General features: G+C 52.8%; 2 protein-coding genes across 8 annotated transcripts in view; both read left to right on the top strand.

The window, feature by feature from the left end:
- The first annotated feature begins 2,362 nt into the window (after positions 1 to 2,362).
- Positions 2,363 to 2,740, top strand: LOC102250893 (60S ribosomal protein L39). The gene has a single exon (XM_005880927.2). It carries the CDS (start codon positions 2,378 to 2,380, stop codon positions 2,531 to 2,533), a length of 156 nt encoding a protein of 51 aa, XP_005880989.1. The 5' UTR covers positions 2,363 to 2,377; the 3' UTR covers positions 2,534 to 2,740.
- A 1,099-nt stretch (positions 2,741 to 3,839) lies between these two features.
- Positions 3,840 to 13,494, top strand: part of AKNA (AT-hook transcription factor) — a 50,593-nt gene continuing 40,938 nt past the window's right edge. For 2 of the 7 annotated variants that reach the window (XM_005880923.2, XM_005880924.2), the window contains exons 1-3: positions 3,840 to 3,910; positions 10,726 to 10,881; positions 11,543 to 11,618. The gene's annotated coding sequence lies outside the window, so the exon portion shown is untranslated. Of the gene's footprint in view, positions 3,911 to 6,930; positions 7,044 to 10,725; positions 10,882 to 11,542; positions 11,619 to 12,322; positions 12,474 to 13,494 lie in introns of those variants that run through there. The other 5 variants (XM_014528904.1, XM_005880925.2, XM_014528905.1 and 2 more) reach the window with 3 other exon arrangements.

Below are 13,494 nucleotides of genomic sequence, written 5' to 3'. Positions count from 1 at the left end.
CCCCCCCCCCCCAACCCCCCACATTGGAAATGCAGGGGCACTTGAAACCACACCTGCGTCTTGGAACACCCTACCTGAAGGTGGTTTACAGATAATACTCTTAGATTAAAAGGCGCGGGTATGTCATGGGGGCAGAGTACACAATGTGTGTGGATGTTTTAAATTACAGAGAGGTGGCCCACCTCAAGGCAGGTCCCAGAAACTGACTCAGGGGTGAGGATTTGTATGCAAGTGATTCATTAAGGAAGGGAGAGGCAGTGAGGAGTGGGGGCTCAGGAGGGGAAGGGGAGGAGCCAAGCCTGGGAGGGGACACCAGAGTGTAAGCTATACCTAGAGCTGCCCCCCCTCAGGGCCCTGGGACAGGGCTTTCATGCTGTCAGTCGTTGATCAAGGCCTGGGGGAGAAGGGAGAGATAGTAAATTCCCACTCACATCTCACCCTCTATCTGTGCAGGCCACATGCTGTTCTAGGAGCCCAGGGCAGTGGCTGTTACAAGTAACAACACGTGGAACGGAAAGAGGAGAGGGTGGCAAGAGATGGTCAGCTTCCCAGCCCCTGGGCCCATTTCCTTCATCCCCAGGGTTCCTCTGGGGCAAGAAGAGTTTGAGAAGGTCTGCTTTGCCCGGCCCAGTGTCCAGCGCCTGCCAGAATGGGTTCGGGGCAGTTGATTCCACAGACCTGCACCAGATCCTGCTCTTGGCTGCCCTGGTCCCCTCCCCAGGCCAAGGAGATCACCTAGAGACCAGAACCCTGGATTCCGCTAGACCTTGAAGCAGCCTATCTAGGAAGGTTCTAGCCCCGCCCCAGCCCTAACACCCCTGCAGGGAAGAACCCTTACCTGGCAGCAGGAGAGCTTTGTCAGGCCCCAGATCTCCTGGCTTCAGACTCCAAAGCCTGTGTGGTCAAGGACAAGTGATCTCACCGTTCTGAGCCCAAATTCCCCATCTGGGAAATGGGTGTGGTAGGCTGAATAATGGCGCCTAAAGGTATTCCCATTCCTGGAACGTGGGAATGTTACCTTATAAGGCAAAGGGACTTTGCAGATGTGATCCAGGCGTTTCGCTGGGGAGGTTATCCGGGACTATTTGGGAGGCCCAACGTGATCACTTGGGTCTTTGAAAAAGGGAGGCCGGGGGAGGGAGGCTGGACACAGAACAGGAAAAGGTGTGCTGATGGAAACGGAGGTTGGATGGTGTGTTTTGAAGATGGAGGAAGGGACCATGAGCCCAGGAGTGCAGGTTGCCACTAGAAGCTGAAAAAGATAAGGAAACGGGTTCTCCTTCAGGCTCCAGAAGGAACCTGCCTGGCTGACACCTTGACTTGAACCAGTGAGACTGGCTTTGGACTTCTGACCTCTCTTTGTAAGAGAACAAATTAGTGTTGTTTTAAGCCAGGAACTGGTGGTAATTTGTTATAGCAGACACGGGAAGCCAATGCATGGGGATGCTGCTACTTGCCTGCGATGGAGGTTGGGATGCTGTGTGTGGACCAGGCTCAGAGTCAGCCCCAGGGAGATGATTGCAAGTCAGGGTGATGGTGAATGAAGAAAGAGGCCCTCTGATCTTATAAATGCCACCCCTTTCCCAGGCCCAGGGGACAGAGCCCCAGCAGCTGCAGCCCATGGTCCCAAGTTTATAATCTGAAAAAAGTAAGATGAGAATGAGTTTCTAGAACCGTTGCCTCTGAAATTGCTAGGACTGACTCTGGAGCCGTGGAATTTTAAACCTAAAAAATGCCTTTGCAAGTGGATTTAGAAAGGTCAAATTGCTTGCCCAAAGTTGCATCACTAGTGAGTGGTAGAAGACAAATTTAGACCTCTGCCTGCCTGGCATCAACAACATGAAGCCCCAGAACAAGCACATGTCATGTTGTCTTTTGAAAAGGATCATGGATGAAGGGATCATGAGTGAAGGCAGCTTTGAATATTGTAAGAGGGAGGGGCCAGAAGTCCACCTGGGACACATGTACCTGTGGCCCTAAGATTTTTACTCATGACACCAGAGCTGGAGGGGTGAGGTATGGCTAGAGGATCTCAGGGTGTGTTGCTAGAAGAAGACAGAAGATGAGTTTTTGGCTTGAGCTGGGGTCTGCCCAAGCAAGTGCCAAATTGGCCTTTAAATCCCCTGGAGCCCTCTCTGCTTGAGAGAAAGCGGGGCTGGGGGTGGAGGTGGGGAGAGGTGGGGAGCATGGAGTAGCCCAGTGTGGGGAGTACAGGACAAACAAGGCACAGCTCAGGGTGCACACCTTAGTGTCTAAAACCTGGCATCATAGTCCACCTCCACCACTTTCTGCCTGTGTAAGTGGGCAAGTCACTTAAACTGAGCCTCAGTTTCCTCATCTTTAAATGGGGAGCATAGGCGTTTGCCTCTCCCTCACCATGTCTTCCCACAAGACTTTCAGGATCAAGAGGTTCCTGGCCAAGAAACAAAAGCAGAATCGGCCTATTCCCCAATGGATTAGGATGAAAACTGGTAATAAAATCAGGTACAACTCGAAGAGGAGACATTGGAGAAGAACCAAACTGGGCCTATGAGAAATCACACATGCGAGATGACTCACATATTTATGCTGTATCCAGGTTGCCTACACCCTTAAATGATTGAAAAGATGCTACTGTCTGGACAGTTGGGGCATTTTAATTGGAAGATTAATGAACTTGTGATTTTGCTCTGTTGATTTTTTCCTCCTGGAATAGAAGGTTGATTCAGTAATAAATGTGAGATCTTTTAAAAAAAAAAAATGGGGAGCATAATACTAACCTAACTTGTGAATTATTGTGAGGGTTTGCTAAAATTTTTCCCTGGGACAGAGAAGGCCTTTAGTGAATAGAAGCTGCTGTTGTGATTACCATTAGAGATGTGTACAGGGAGCCACTGGCAACCTCGGGGACTGATAACTGGGCTGCAACATAGCTGGATGCAAGTCCTTGGGAAAGTCACTTCCTGTCTCCAGGCCTCTTCATCTCCCCTGTGAAGTACGATTCTTCTAGGAACTCTTTAAATTAGGTCCATTGTTTTATTTCTTACTAGAGGCCCGATGCATGAAATTTATGCAAGAGTAGGCCTTCCTTCCCCGGCTGCAGGCACCAGCTTCCCTCCAGCACCTGGGACTGGGCATCCCTCCCAGCCCCGCTTTGTCCGGTCTAATTAGCATATATTACGCTTTTATTATTATAGATAGTTCTAGTGCCATGTTATTTATTTACTTCCCTCAGCAACGCCGTGAGGTAAGAGCTACAAATCCCATTTATCTGAAGCGCAGTGGCAGCCAGTGGCAGAACTGGGGCAAGTGCCTAGGCCAGTCTGACACTGTACACAGCCATTCTTCCAGGTGCATTTCGTATTCACTGCAGGACCTTGGGCAGATTCTTGTTTCTCTCCAGGATTGGGTTTCCCCACTTGCTCCGGACTAGAATATACTCATGATAATACCAACGTACCTCATAGGAGAGGATGGGTCCATAGTAAGAGCTTACAACAGTGCCTGACACATAATAAGTGCTCAAGAAAAGTTTATTACAGTATTACTACTGCTGTTATGAAGCAGTTCGTTTCCACTCGGAAAGTTTTATTTCTTCCTCATTGCACCCTTGCACAAATGTCTTAACTCCGGGCTTCAATCTCGCGTCTGCAGCCCGACCGGTTACCGGAGGTACTAGTACATGCAACCTCCCAGATTTGAGATTTTTCCCGGTGCAGTGGAGTCTGAGTCCCTGAGGGCGGGCCGCAGGCTGCCGCCTCTCTGTGATTGGTGCAACTTCGAGACCCCGCCTCCTGGGGCCGCACCCCGCCCGTCAGAGGCCGGCCTCGGGGATTATGCAAAATATCTCCGCCCCGCCCCGCGCCCGGATTGGAGGCCTTTGTTTGCCGCTCAACTCCAGGAAACCACCCCGCGCAGCGGCGGCCAGCAGGTGAGAAGCGGGGAGGGGCTCGTGGTGGGTACGCGGCAGGTTCCGGCCCCTCGCTGGGTCTCAGTTTCTCTGTCGGGGGAATGGGGAGGGAGGGTGGGCAGCGCGATGGGCCTGAGTCCACGGGGACGGTGCTGCTCTCGGTCTCTCCCACGTGGAAACCACGCACACCCGTCTTGGAAGGAGACCGATCGCCGCTCTGGGAGTGGGAGGGAGTCCCGGATGGGCTATCCATCCCGAGTCCAAACCCGGCGGTCTCCACCGTCCGGCCTCAGTCTCCACCTCCGCACAATGGGGGCGTTGGCCTTTTCTCCCTGCCTGCGGCTGGCGCGGGTCCAAGGGAGGGGAGGGGTCCCCGGGGAATCTGGAGGTGGTCCTTGGCCCGGCCGAGGGCTGTGTTTGGGTTAGAGGTGTGGCCGTGTAGCTCTGGTTACGGACTTTCCCGTCCGGGGATTTGTGTGAGGTTCGCTCACCCGGCAACAACCGCGCACCCTGACAACTCGGAGCCGCGCGCCCTCCCCAGACGCCTAACGCAAGTTTCTTTTCCTCTTTTTGGCGGGGAGAGAGGTAGAGCGAGGGCCAGCATGGGGGTGGGCAGCTCTGACAGTGGTAGGAACTGGAATGGACTGCGGAAATGTAAGACCAGCCCCTGTTGGTACGCAGATGGGGAGACTGAGACTCAGAAATAGGGCATGGCTTCGCCAAAGGCGCCACCGCAGGGCAGGTGCAGAGCTGGCAGCTCCCCAGTGGGGTGGGGCTGGCGGGGGCAGAGCCAGAGCCAGTTTTTTGGTGCGACCTGGATGAGACTCCTTTGCCCGGCTTTTGTTGAGAGAAATGGCAGAGTGGAGCGGATCACTACCTACGTTTCAAAAGCTTCTGCTTCTGAGTGAGAAAGTTGGAAAGGAAAGTTGCTGATAACAAACTGGGGCTATTTGGGAGCTGAGAAGAGCAGCCGAGACAGGCTGCAGTGAAAAGAGACATTGTTCCTGTCCCCTAGAACAGAAGGAAAAGAAATGGCTGAAACTGAAGCATGAAGGACTGAGGTTAGACATTTACAGGGACTTCCCAAGAAAACTTTCCAGGCGCCTCCTCTCGAGTTGATGGGTTTTACTTTTTGGCCCTTGGTCCTGTTTTGTCAAGAAAACAATTTCTGCCCATCTGTTTGAGGGCGTCTAAGTCTGGCTTACTTACCAGTAGGTAAGGGTATTTGGGGACCATTTTGGGTTTATTCCCAGGAATCGTCTCAGTTCTTCTGTAGGAGGGAGAAGGTACTCATGTGGGGCCTTTGCTTCCACTGGTTTTCGTTTGAAACATGTGATTTGGGCTGTTTCTTGCAAGGAAATTTCATCAGCTCCCACCAGCCTGCACAGTCCACCAGGGGCGCCAGGGTTGGGGTTTCCAGAGAGCCTGGGAATGGTCCAGGCACTGAGGCTGTCACGCTGAGGGCTGAGAGTGTATTTTGAAAACTGGTACATACCAAGGACATTTCCAAGAGGGAGGGGGTGAAGAAAAAATGTTTTAGAGCATCCAGCTGAATCACCAGCTGAATTCCACGTCCTTTTTATGCTTCCTCAGTCCTGGGAGGTGGGACAGATCTGGAGACTGCGAGTTAAAAGAACTTGGTTCAAATCTTCAGCCTGGCTTCAGTTCTGAGCATCTCAATTTTCCCATCTGTAAAATGGGAATAGTAATGCCCACTTCAGTGCCACTTTAAGGCTCAAGTGAGGTGGCATCCTAGAGAATTTTGTGCAGCCTACATTCTGAGTCTGGAGATGAAGAAACTGAAGCCCAGAGAAAGGAAGGAGTAGCAGCCTTAATATTATTGGTAATAATAGCTAATGGTTATTGAGTGCTGCATTCTAGCCATTGTGCCAAGGGTTTAACTGCAATGATTGGGGTCCAGAAAGCTGGGAGCCCTTGTCTATCTTGTCACTAGTCACCCTCCTGGTGCCCAGGACAGAACCCTACACATACTAAGTGTTTAGTACATTGTTGATCACCTGGATTATATCACTTCCTGGCCAGGCGGGGAACCAGGTCCACATGCCCGCACCCCACTGCAGATCCCCTGAAGGGTGGATTTGGAAAGGAAACTTTTCTGGATGAGGCTCCTGGTCTATTCTGTGAGTTGTGCGGTATAGCAACCCTCTGACTTGGGAACAGGTCTGTGTAAGCCTGAATTCCAGGCCAAAATATCTGACCTTTAACCTTACAGTGATAGCACCAATCACGGTCTTTAAGCAGGGAAAGGCTCGACCAGAATGATGCTCTAAGAAGATTTATCCGGCAGCATGTGCCCAAGGGATTGGAGGGGCAGGGTGACTGGGAGTAGGCTCTGAGTGACAGGTGAGCCAGGAGGATGCTAACGGTGCCCCTCCTGTGTTTTCTGAGCACCCCCATGTGCTAAGCTGAGCAAACACATTGTGCTGTTACTCTACACTCATGCTCCTGAATAAAGTGCTACCCAGCCTGTAGATGAAGATATCAGAGAGGTTCAGAAATATACCTAACGGTCAGAGCTACCAGATCTGGAGCCAGGCCTTCCTGCCCCCAGACCTTAGCATTTTTTAAAAATAGATTTTTATTGATTTCAGAGAGGAAGGAAGAGGGAGAGCAATAGAAACATCAAAGATGAGAATCATTGATTGGCCGCCTCCTGCACGCCCCCCACTGGGGATCAAGCCCACACCTGGGTATGTGCCCTGACTGGGAATCGAACCGTCACCTCCTGGTTCTGGTTCATAGGTCGACACTCAACCACTGAGCCATGTGGTCGGGCAGACCTTTGCATTTTTAATTTCTCAGTCCCTCCTCCCTTTTAACCTGCAGTCCCATCTTGGCTCTGATCTTCCTTTCCAGGTGCCAGCTGAACTCCACCATGGCTGTGGAGAGAGACCCCCTGCTCCCAGGCGTGGTCCAGCACCGGCCTCTAGATCCCAGCCAGCATTCTCCCTCCCCTGCCCTCCCTTGAGGCTGAGCCTATTCTGGGGGAGGGGCCGTGACCAAGACCAGAGTGGGATGCCTACCTGGTCTTTTGGAATCTTGGGACCACACAGCCAAGGACCAAGGATCAGGAAGGGCGTCAGTGTCCAGGAGACTGGACTCAGCCCCTCCACGTCAGGGATTCACTTGGAGGGTAACTCTTTACTTATGGGTGCAGATCCGACTCTGCCTCTAAAGTGCTGTGTGATTTGGGACGAGTTGTGTAACCTCTCTGTGCCTTTCTTCATCTATTAAATGCCTGGTTTTGAGAATCCAATCGGACAACACGTGCCATGCCCCACAATGTTGAGTGGTTAAGGCTGGGATTGCCTCCTTTCCTTTTTGTGATTTTCACATATTCCTGCATGTTGCATAATGGCTATATGTGCAGGAAAGAACACATAGTATGAGTTTAAAAAGAGGAAGAGAGAAGGTGTGGGATGGGAGTTACAAAATGTCAGAGCTGCAAAGGACCTCAGAGAGCCCAACCACTCTGCTCAGCTTGCATGGGTGGGGCAGGGGGGCATGAGGAGGGCAGGCCCAAGGTCTCATCAGAAAGAGACTACATAGACGTGTGGTGGTGGCTTCTGTTTTTTTGCCGTAGCTGGTTTGGCTCAGTGGATAGAGCGTCGTCCTGTGGACTGAAGGGTCCTGGGTTCAATTCCAGTCAAGGGCACATGCCGGGGTTGTGGGCACGATCCCCAGTGGGGGGTATGCAGGAGGCAGCCGATCAATGATTCTCTCTCATCATTGATGCTTCTATCTCTCCCTCTCCCTCTCTGAAATCAATAAAAATATATTTTAAAAAAAGAATAGTAAATGCTCTTTTTACTCCTATTTTTTTAACTCAACTGTTATTTTAGAAAATACAATAAGGAAAAGGAGTAAATTTGCCTTAGTTCTACTACCTAGTAATAATTATTGAAACCATTTGGAGCACCTCTCTCCTTCTTTTTTCCCTTTTTCCTCCCTTCCTTTCCCCTTCCCTTCCTCCCTCTCTTCCCTTCCTCCATATTTTACTGTGTTTTTTTCTTTAATGGACTCAAACTAGATATATATTCTTCTGTAACTGGCGTGTTCACTTAACATATCACATTTCTATATCACTTCATATTCTTCTACAATGTGACCGTTAATAGCTGCATAATACTTCATTGAGTGGAAATATCATAATTTAATGATCTCTTATTATTGGACATTGCGGTTGTTTCCAACCTTTCCACCTACTGCAAGGTTCAGTTGCAAAGTGATTATGATTTACTCTCTGGATCCAGACAGCTTGGCTCAAACCCAGCTTCTTCTCCTGTGAAATGGACACAGTAATTCCTACTCTTTGGATTGGTATGAAGATTAAACAATGAGATCCTAACGTATAGAAAGGCCTTTACATAATAGGTGCTCAATGAAGTGTTGCTGTTGTCAGTGCACTCCTGGCGCATGCACACTTTTGTTTGTTTGACTCTTCATGCAGCATGAATTTGGGGGAGAGAGAGAATGTGTGTGTATGTGTGTCTTTTCCTCAGTGTGGCCACACCCTCCTCAGAGCCCATGTTTCAGGTGGCCTGTTTCCTCCTCTCCTTAAGTATTCCGGGTGGGGACACAGTTTCTAGCTGTGTCAGTGACCCCCAGAACTGGTTTTGGGGTCACAGGGAGAGGGTCATGGGGGGATGGCAGCATTTCTCTCCACTTGTGAGGGCTGGCTTTTGCTTTTTGTGTACGGGACCCAAAACTAGAGCTGGGGAAGCTCCAGAGCCAGGAAAATTAAACTCAGTCCTGCAGGGAGCAGGCCATCTGGGCGTTTCACGGATATGGCCCAAGTCATTTATGGGTGAGCTCTGTGCCAGCTGGGCCCTGGGCCAGGACTTTAGGCACACGGTCTCATTTATCACCCCAAGGATGCTATAAAGTCAGTATTATCCCCACTTTACAGATAAGGAATCTGGGGTTCAGAGAGGTTAAGCAATTTTCCCAAGGGCACACAGCTTTCAAGAGAGAACCTGGAGGCCTGACTACCCAAAAAGTCTGTGTTCCTAAACCCCTGTGCCCTGCAGCCTCCCATATACATGGCGTTTCTGCCTGCGCGGGCAAGTGCAATCAAAGAAGCCAGGAGATTTAGTGCTAGAAGGTCATTTCCGATCACCTCAGGGATAAATCTCATTAAGCCCAAGGTTCAAAGCCAAGAGAGGGGAAGCCACTTGGTCCAGTGTCACTCAGCCTGGAACTTGGGTCTCTACTTCCCCAGCCAGGCTTCCATCCATTCTTTTTGGTTCACTCCGGGTTGTGGGCTCGATCCCCAGCAGGGGGTGTGCTGATCAACGATTCTCTCTCATCGCTGATGTTTCTATCTCTCCCTCTCCCTTCCTCTCATTAAAATCAATAAAAATATATTCAAAAAAGAAAACAGAAGGGCTCTGTGCAGAACTAGAGCCTCATTCTACAGGCAGAACATGGACTTGGTGAACTGCAGTTAGTTGGTAATAAGCTGCACTCCCGATTCTGCGGGGCCCAGGGCAGTAATTATCGCCAGAGGCTGCAATGGTGAGAGCACCGAGGGCAGTCACTGAGAGGTGGGTCTCCGTGTGTTTGAATCTCTACCGGCACTCACCCGCTCTGTCCGGGCCTCTGGTTACCCACCTGTAAGATGAGGGTGTCACACCTGCCTCCGTGGGTTGTTGTGAGGTTACAAGCCAGGCCTGGGCCACGGGCTAGACGTGGTAGCTCATCCACCGTATATGACTGTGCTTCTCCTGCTGAGCACCCCACTCCATTGTCAGACACAGACTTCACTTCTAATTCCAAATGGTGAGCCCCCAAGGAGGGCACATGGGCTGAGATCTACAGGGTGCCTGGAAGTTGGCAGGGAGAAGGAATGGGGCTGGGTGAGGTCCCGGAGCACAGAGCATTTGTCCCAGGAACAGCAAGGAGCCCTGTGTGGCAGGAGCCGCCGAGGGAGGGGGAGGACAGAGGGAAAAGAAGCAGGAGCAGCAGCCAGGCTATGGAGTTTCAGTTTCTTTCTCAGAGTGTTTTAAGCACAGAGGGGCCCGGTGTGGACGCTTCTGTTTTGGCAAGATCCTCTGGTGCAGGGTCGCGTATGGACTGCAGGGACCAAGAGCTCTTGCAGGAGGCCACGTGGGGATACAGAGAGGGGTCAGATTCCGGTGAGAACAAGGAAATAAAATCAACAGGAGTTGATGAGAGATTGGTTATAGGTGTGAGGGAGAGGGAACTATCCAAGATGTGCACCTGGGTGGAAGGTGGACCAAACTAGGGAGGCTTGGGTTTGGAGGGTGGGATACAATGAGCTCAGTTGCATTGGTTAATTTGGCCTGTGGAGGAGGGGGCACCGCATGCGCAGAGGGAGGGTGGGGGAGGTCTGGTAAGGCTCGGAGGTGGCAAGGAGATGGACCAGAGTACATGAGAGGGTGTTTTCCTTGGTGTTAGGCTAGGCTTAGGGTTATCCAAGGGCAACGGGGTGTGCCTGGCAGTGGCAGCCACCTGGGGTTGATAGCGGTGCTGCGGTGCTGCCGGGTTAATGACCGGGGAGGGAGAGTGAGTGAGTGACAGGGTGTCAGGGGAGCCCTCCCCTTGCACAATGGGCCACATGGCCACCAGAGCTGGCAGGGAGGGGGCCTCATTAGGGTTTGGCTGTGCTCCATAGGCTGGGTGCCCCATCACCCAGATGTGGGTAAAAGGCAGTGAAGGGGGGGGGGTGATAACTGGAATGAGGGCACCTGGTTCTAGCCTGGCTTTGCCATATACTCAAGGCTGATCTTGAGAAAGTTCATTTATTCATTCAATCACTCATTCACTCATTCATTCATTCATTCATGTTCCAGGCTCCTGGTTCTGCACTTTGCAGACATTACCTCATTGGATCTTGGCAGCAACCCTGTGGGGAGGCTACTCTTCTTGGATGTCTTAAGATGAAGAAACCAAGGCTTAGAGAGATGAAGGCTCAGAGGTCCCAGAGCCAGCAAAAGATTTGAACCCAGGTCTGTATTAACTCTAAGATTCAGTTTTCTCTCTTCACTGGTGGTTCCCAAACCTGGCTGCTCATCAGAATTACCTGGGAGGGTTTTTGGACAATATAGAGACCATTTCCGCCCCCCCACCCCCTTTTCTCTTTGTTTCCTTAATCAGAACCTCTGGATCCTAAGCAGGGCCAGACTGGATGCTGAGCCTGCCCCTCCGCCCTGGTCCTGCCTCTCCTCCCCTCTCTGTTCTGGGTATACAGCCTGCTGTTCTCAGGGAAAGCCCAGCTGGTTCTCACCTTACTCATTGCACTTACCCGTCCAGAATACTCTGCCGTCAGCCCTTCTCGTGGCTGGCTCCTGCCCCATTCTTCCTTCCAGTGCCTTGATCAAATGCCACATTATCACGGAGACCTTTCTGACCAGCCCCATACCCTTCTCCCCAACTGTTACTCTCTGACCCGTGGGTTCTCTACCAGGGCACACATCCCAGTCACCTGAGACCCTGTAAAATCTCTGTTGCCCAGAGACGGATTCTGTTGAGCTTGGGATGTGGATCACTGCTCCATCCTATCCTCTCCGTCTTGTTCACACCTCTCTCTCTCTCTCTCTTTCTCTCTCTCTCTCTCTCTCTCTCTCTCTCTCTCCCTCTCTCTCTGTTTGTTGTCTGTCCCTCTACCAGAGTGGAGCCAGCGCTTGGCCTGTCTTGTGCCCTGCCATATTCCCAGCACCTTGAAAAGCATTACAAGATACGCTCAGTAAGTATCTATCAAATGAATGAATGGAATGAGGGGGGCTTAGGGAAAGGCAGATGAGCCCTGGGAACAGCAGGGTAACTCACCTGATCAGCCAGTTCCCTACCTGCGTGCTGCCTGGAAAATCCTATGTAGCCATAGGCCCTGCTTGGGGCAAGGACAGTGGGTGGGACGGCAGGAATCATTGCAGCCTCGCTGAGGTGTGGGGTTGCATATTGGCAGACAGGATGGAGAGCCAGAGCTGGAAGGATGCCGGCAAGCATCCAGTCTGAGCTTCATTGTATGTGTAGATGGGCACTGAGGCCCAGTGAGAGAGGGGCCTTGGCCACGGCGGCGCCCTGGAGGGTAGGTGCAGCGGAGAAAGCGCCCAGAGGGTTGGAGCTGCTGGAGCCTCCTTCCAGCCTCTGCATGCTGAGTGGCCTTGGCCAGTCCCCTGACCTTCTCGGGGCTTCCGTCTCCTCAGTCTGTATTTTGGCTGTGATGGTCCCCAGCCCTGACATCGGCAGGTCCCACGAGTCCTTTCCTGGGCAGTAGAGACGCACAGAGGGCCTGCAAGGGGTTAAGCTCCTCCTGCTCTGTCTCAGGCTGCGCTCAGACAAACCCCCTCCTTCTGACAAACACTTGTAGGAAATCAGGCCGGGCGCTTCCTGCCTCAGCGAGGCGGCCTCAGCCACAGTGGGGCGGGGAGAGGTGGGGAGCGATGCTTGTCTGTGAGCAGCAGCAGCAGCTCGGGCTGGCAGAGCGGCCTGGAGGCGGGCCAGGGCGCCATGGAGGCAGGGGGCTCCCCAGGTTTGGAACAAAGACCTCCCACCCCGGTCCTCTGAGCCGGGGCCAGCAGGATGGTGAAACCCGGGAGAGGTAAGGGAGCGGAGGAGGGTCGGGGAGGCCGCCTTCCCTCCGGACAGGCCAGTCAGAGACTCGGGACAGTTGGGGAGGCTGGACCAGCCCAGCCAGGAAGTTGCAGCTGCTGCGACAGCTGTATGACTTCTCTCCCGGCTGAGGGGAGCCCGGCCCCCCAGCAAGGGTGGATTTTAGGGGGATTTCCTCAAGCCTCGGGTGCTGGATTCCAGTCAGAGCTCTGCTTCTGGTCTCTGTGAACTTGGACAAGGGCTGGTTCCTCTCTGTGCTAGAGAGTCCCCGTGGGCGCATGGAGAGGCAGTCCCACGGCTGCTAAGGGCCTCAGACATGATGCACGGATGAGGAGCAGGCCAGGAGGCAACAGAGGGTCCCCAGAGAGAGGGGCCCCTTCTGCCGCCCTAGGGCCCGGAGAGGAGCCGGGATGGTCCCGCAGACCCAGCGCAGCTCTCCAGGCTGGCGGGATGGGAGTGTGTAGCAGCCAGGACGCTTTCCTTTCTCCAGAGAGTTGGGGGCTGGAGGGGGCACATCCGGAGTGGGGAGTGGCTGATGCCCTGCCCGCTGGTCAGAGAGGGAGGCCAAGATTGGGGCTCTGACCCCCAACAGCCCAACCTTTTTGGAGGAGCCCAGAGACTTGATATCGGGGGTTTCTTTCCCCTTCCTCTTGTTCCCCACCCCAAAGTGTGATGGCCTTGGTTTCAGAGTCTCATGCCCTGGGTTTGAATCCCCAGGCTGCACTTCCAGCTGTGGGGCCTGGTGAGAGCCTGCCGTCTCTCTTTTGCTCCATTTCACATCTGGGAGATGTCAGGGTCAGGGTCAGGGTGGGGGTGGGGAGGGCCCCTGGACAGCCCTGGTTGGAGAAGGAATGGGGAGGGGGAGGTGGGCTGTGTGGCTGCAGCGGGCAGAAGAGAAAGAGAATGGGGAGAAGGGGACATAAAGGGAAGGATCCTGAGTTACAGAGCAGCTGAGGGGGCCGAGAAGCCGCTGAGTGGGGGTGGCTGACCCAATCGGGAACTGGAGGAGA

The sequence above is a fragment of the Myotis brandtii genome, unplaced genomic scaffold (assembly GCF_000412655.1).
Source record: "Myotis brandtii unplaced genomic scaffold, ASM41265v1 scaffold658, whole genome shotgun sequence".
Taxonomy (NCBI): domain Eukaryota; kingdom Metazoa; phylum Chordata; class Mammalia; order Chiroptera; family Vespertilionidae; genus Myotis; species Myotis brandtii.
Note: the sequence above shows the minus strand (reverse complement) of the source record. Positions and strands in the feature narration are given on the sequence as shown.